Here is a 2,843-nt window from a genome sequence, read left to right as displayed (position 1 = left end):
CTTATTTGTTGAAAGGGAGAAACAAAGCTATTGGGCATAATTTTGAAAAGACAAAGGATGGTAGAATTTGAAGATCCTTTCAACCTGCGTGGTTTGATACGTATGATTGGTTGGAATATAGTGTGGAAAAGGAGGCCGCTTTTTGCTTCCATTGCTTTCTTTTCAAGAAACCATCACAAGCCATTAGATTTGGAAATGATGTTTTCACAAAAGATGGTTACACTCGTTGGAAAACAGCCCTAAGTAATTTCAGGAAGCATGTTGGTGGTCCATCTAGTTACCACAACATTGCTAAGGGAGATTGTGATGATTTCAACAATCAGAGAGCAAGTGTGGCTACCCAATTCCGTGTGTACAGCAAGGAGTCTGAGATATCTTATAAAATCCGCCTAACTGCATCATTGGATTGTGCAAGGTATCTCATAGCACAAGGTGAAGCTTTTCGTGGGCATGACGAATCCTCCACTTCCATCAACAAGGGCAATTTCAGAGAGTTATTGGACTGGTATAAGGACAAGAAAGAAGATGTGAAGGAGGCATTTGATAAGGGGCCAGGAAACGCACAAATGATTTGTTCCGACATCCAGAAGGACCTTGCTACAGCTTGTGCAATGGAGGTAACCAAAGTTATTAAGAATGACATTGGAGATAAGAATTTCTCAATACTTATTGATGAAGCTAGAGATTGCTCAATAAGGAGCAAATGGCGGTGATTGTCAGGTAACACATGCCATATTCTAGTGTTTTTTTAAATTGTTCTACTAATGTTTACTAATCTGATTTCCTGATGCATGTAGATTTCTAGATGATCATGGAGTGCTTCAAGAGCGATTTCTTGCAATTAAGCACATCACAGATTGTACATCTGCTGGAATTAAAAAAGCTTTGGTTGATGTGTTGGAATATCATGGTTTGTCAACTTCTAGGCTACGTGGTCAGGGTTATGATGGTGCTTCCAATATGAGAGGGGAATTCAACGGTTTGCAAAAACTGGTTAGAGATGAAGCTCCGTATGCATTTTATGTTCATTGCTTTGCTCACCAGTTACAGTTGGTGGTTGTCAATGTGGCTCAATGTAGTCCTGCTATTGCTGATTTCTTCAACTATATTCCGTTGATAGTTACTCAAGTGTGTTCATCTTGCAAAAGGAAGGATGCATTACTTGCCAAACATCAAGATGAGTTGTTAGATTTGATGGAGAATGGAAAGATCACAGCCGGAACCGGGCTGCATCAAGAATCTAACATAACAAGGCCAGGAGATACTCGTTGGGGCTCACATCTCAAAACTTTGCTTCGTATATTCACAATGTGGAATGCTGTGGTGGAGGTGCTAGGAATTGTTGTGGTTGATGCCCGAGAACACACATGTCAAGGTGGAGCTAGAGGTTTGCTTAAAAACATGGAATGCTTTGAATTTGTGTTCATCATGTTGTTCTTAATAAACTTGTTGAGCAACACAAATCATCTATCCCAAGCTTTGCAAAGAAAGAATCAAAACATTGTTGAAGCCATGCGTTTGATCTTGGATGTGAAAGAAATCTTGCAGAGCATGAGGGACAATGGGTGGGAGTCTTTATTCTGCCAAGCCAAGAACTTTTGTGAAACACATGGTATTGATGTGCCAAACATGGATGATCTTGTTGGAGCTATGGGTCAATCTGTTCGCACTAAGAATAAGGTGACTCGACTTCATTATTACAAGGTTAGCATATTCAATGTTGCCATTGATGCAACTATCACTGAGATGAATCACCGATTCAATGAAGTTTCCACCGAGTTATTGGATTGTATGTCTTGTCTTAATCCAGCAAACAACTTCTCAAAGTTTAACGTTGACAAACTTATTCGGCTTGCTGAAATTTATGATGAGGACTTCACAGAAGCTGATCGGTTAATGCTAGGAGTAGACCTCCCAAGATTTCTTATGAACATTAGGAGAAGTGAGGAGTTTAATGGATGTCGGGATGTGTCCACACTTGCTCGGTTGATGGTTGAAACAATGAAACACACATCTTTCCAGTTGGTATATCGCCTCATTGAGTTGACACTTATTCTTCCTGTGGCCACTTCATCCGTTGAGAGAATATTTTCAGCAATGAAGATAATCAAGACAGATTTGCGCAACAAACTATCAGATGATTGGCTAAATGATTTGATGGTGTGCTACTGCGAGAAAGAGATATTTAGAAGCATTCCTGATGACCAAATCATGATACAATTCCAGAAAATGAGGGATCGGAAAGGACATTTGCCACATGAGTTTCATGTGATTTCTTAGAGGTATTGATGCCACTGTTACTAGTTTCAATACTTATTCGTTCATGACTTATTGTTATATCACTAACAAGTGTACTAATGTGAACAGATGGCTTGTAGGAGGTGCCTTACGCATACATTTCTATATTTTGGTGTGAAGGTGTTCTATAACTACAGTACTAGTTAGTAAGAGCAACATTTCATTGTCCTTTTGTTGTTACTTCTCTTGTACTTTGATACCTTATGTATGAATTGTATTAACATTTCTAGTATGGTTAAACATGTTATTACTATTGCTCTTGAAAATTTTCATGTCTTTTTGAGCACTGGTTTGGCAGATATTGTCTTTGCAATACCAATATTAGTTTGAAATTCAATTGTTAAAACCTTTCAAAAAAATCCAGTAAATAGTACATGTTTCCAGTAGTATTCCTGGAAAGCTTGAGCACATTTGCACAAATGGCCTAGAAAATAATGGCTATTTAGCTAAGCAGATTCAGAATTTAGTTCAAATTTAATATGTTTCAAACATTCCAGAGAAAAAATCCAGTAAATACCACATGCCTCCAGTAGTATTCTGAGAAA

General features: G+C 38.3%; 1 protein-coding gene across 1 annotated transcript; it reads left to right on the top strand.

Annotated features, from left to right (window-relative positions):
- The first annotated feature begins 805 nt into the window (after positions 1 to 805).
- On the top strand, positions 806 to 2,478 carry LOC125522724 (uncharacterized). The gene is made up of 2 exons (XM_087527525.1): positions 806 to 2,282; positions 2,368 to 2,478. The coding sequence occupies exon 1, from the start codon at positions 961 to 963 to the stop codon at positions 2,278 to 2,280; it is 1,320 nt and encodes a 439-aa protein (XP_087383651.1). The 5' UTR covers positions 806 to 960; the 3' UTR covers positions 2,281 to 2,282; positions 2,368 to 2,478.
- Positions 2,479 to 2,843: the final 365 nt, after the last annotated feature.

The sequence above is a fragment of the Triticum urartu genome, chromosome 6A (genome assembly GCF_056163025.1).
Source record: "Triticum urartu cultivar PI428250 chromosome 6A, HENAU_Tu73, whole genome shotgun sequence".
In the NCBI taxonomy this organism is placed as follows: Eukaryota; Viridiplantae; Streptophyta; class Magnoliopsida; order Poales; family Poaceae; genus Triticum; species Triticum urartu.
The sequence above is the reverse complement of the archived record's forward strand: the minus strand, read 5'-3'. Positions and strand labels throughout refer to the sequence as shown.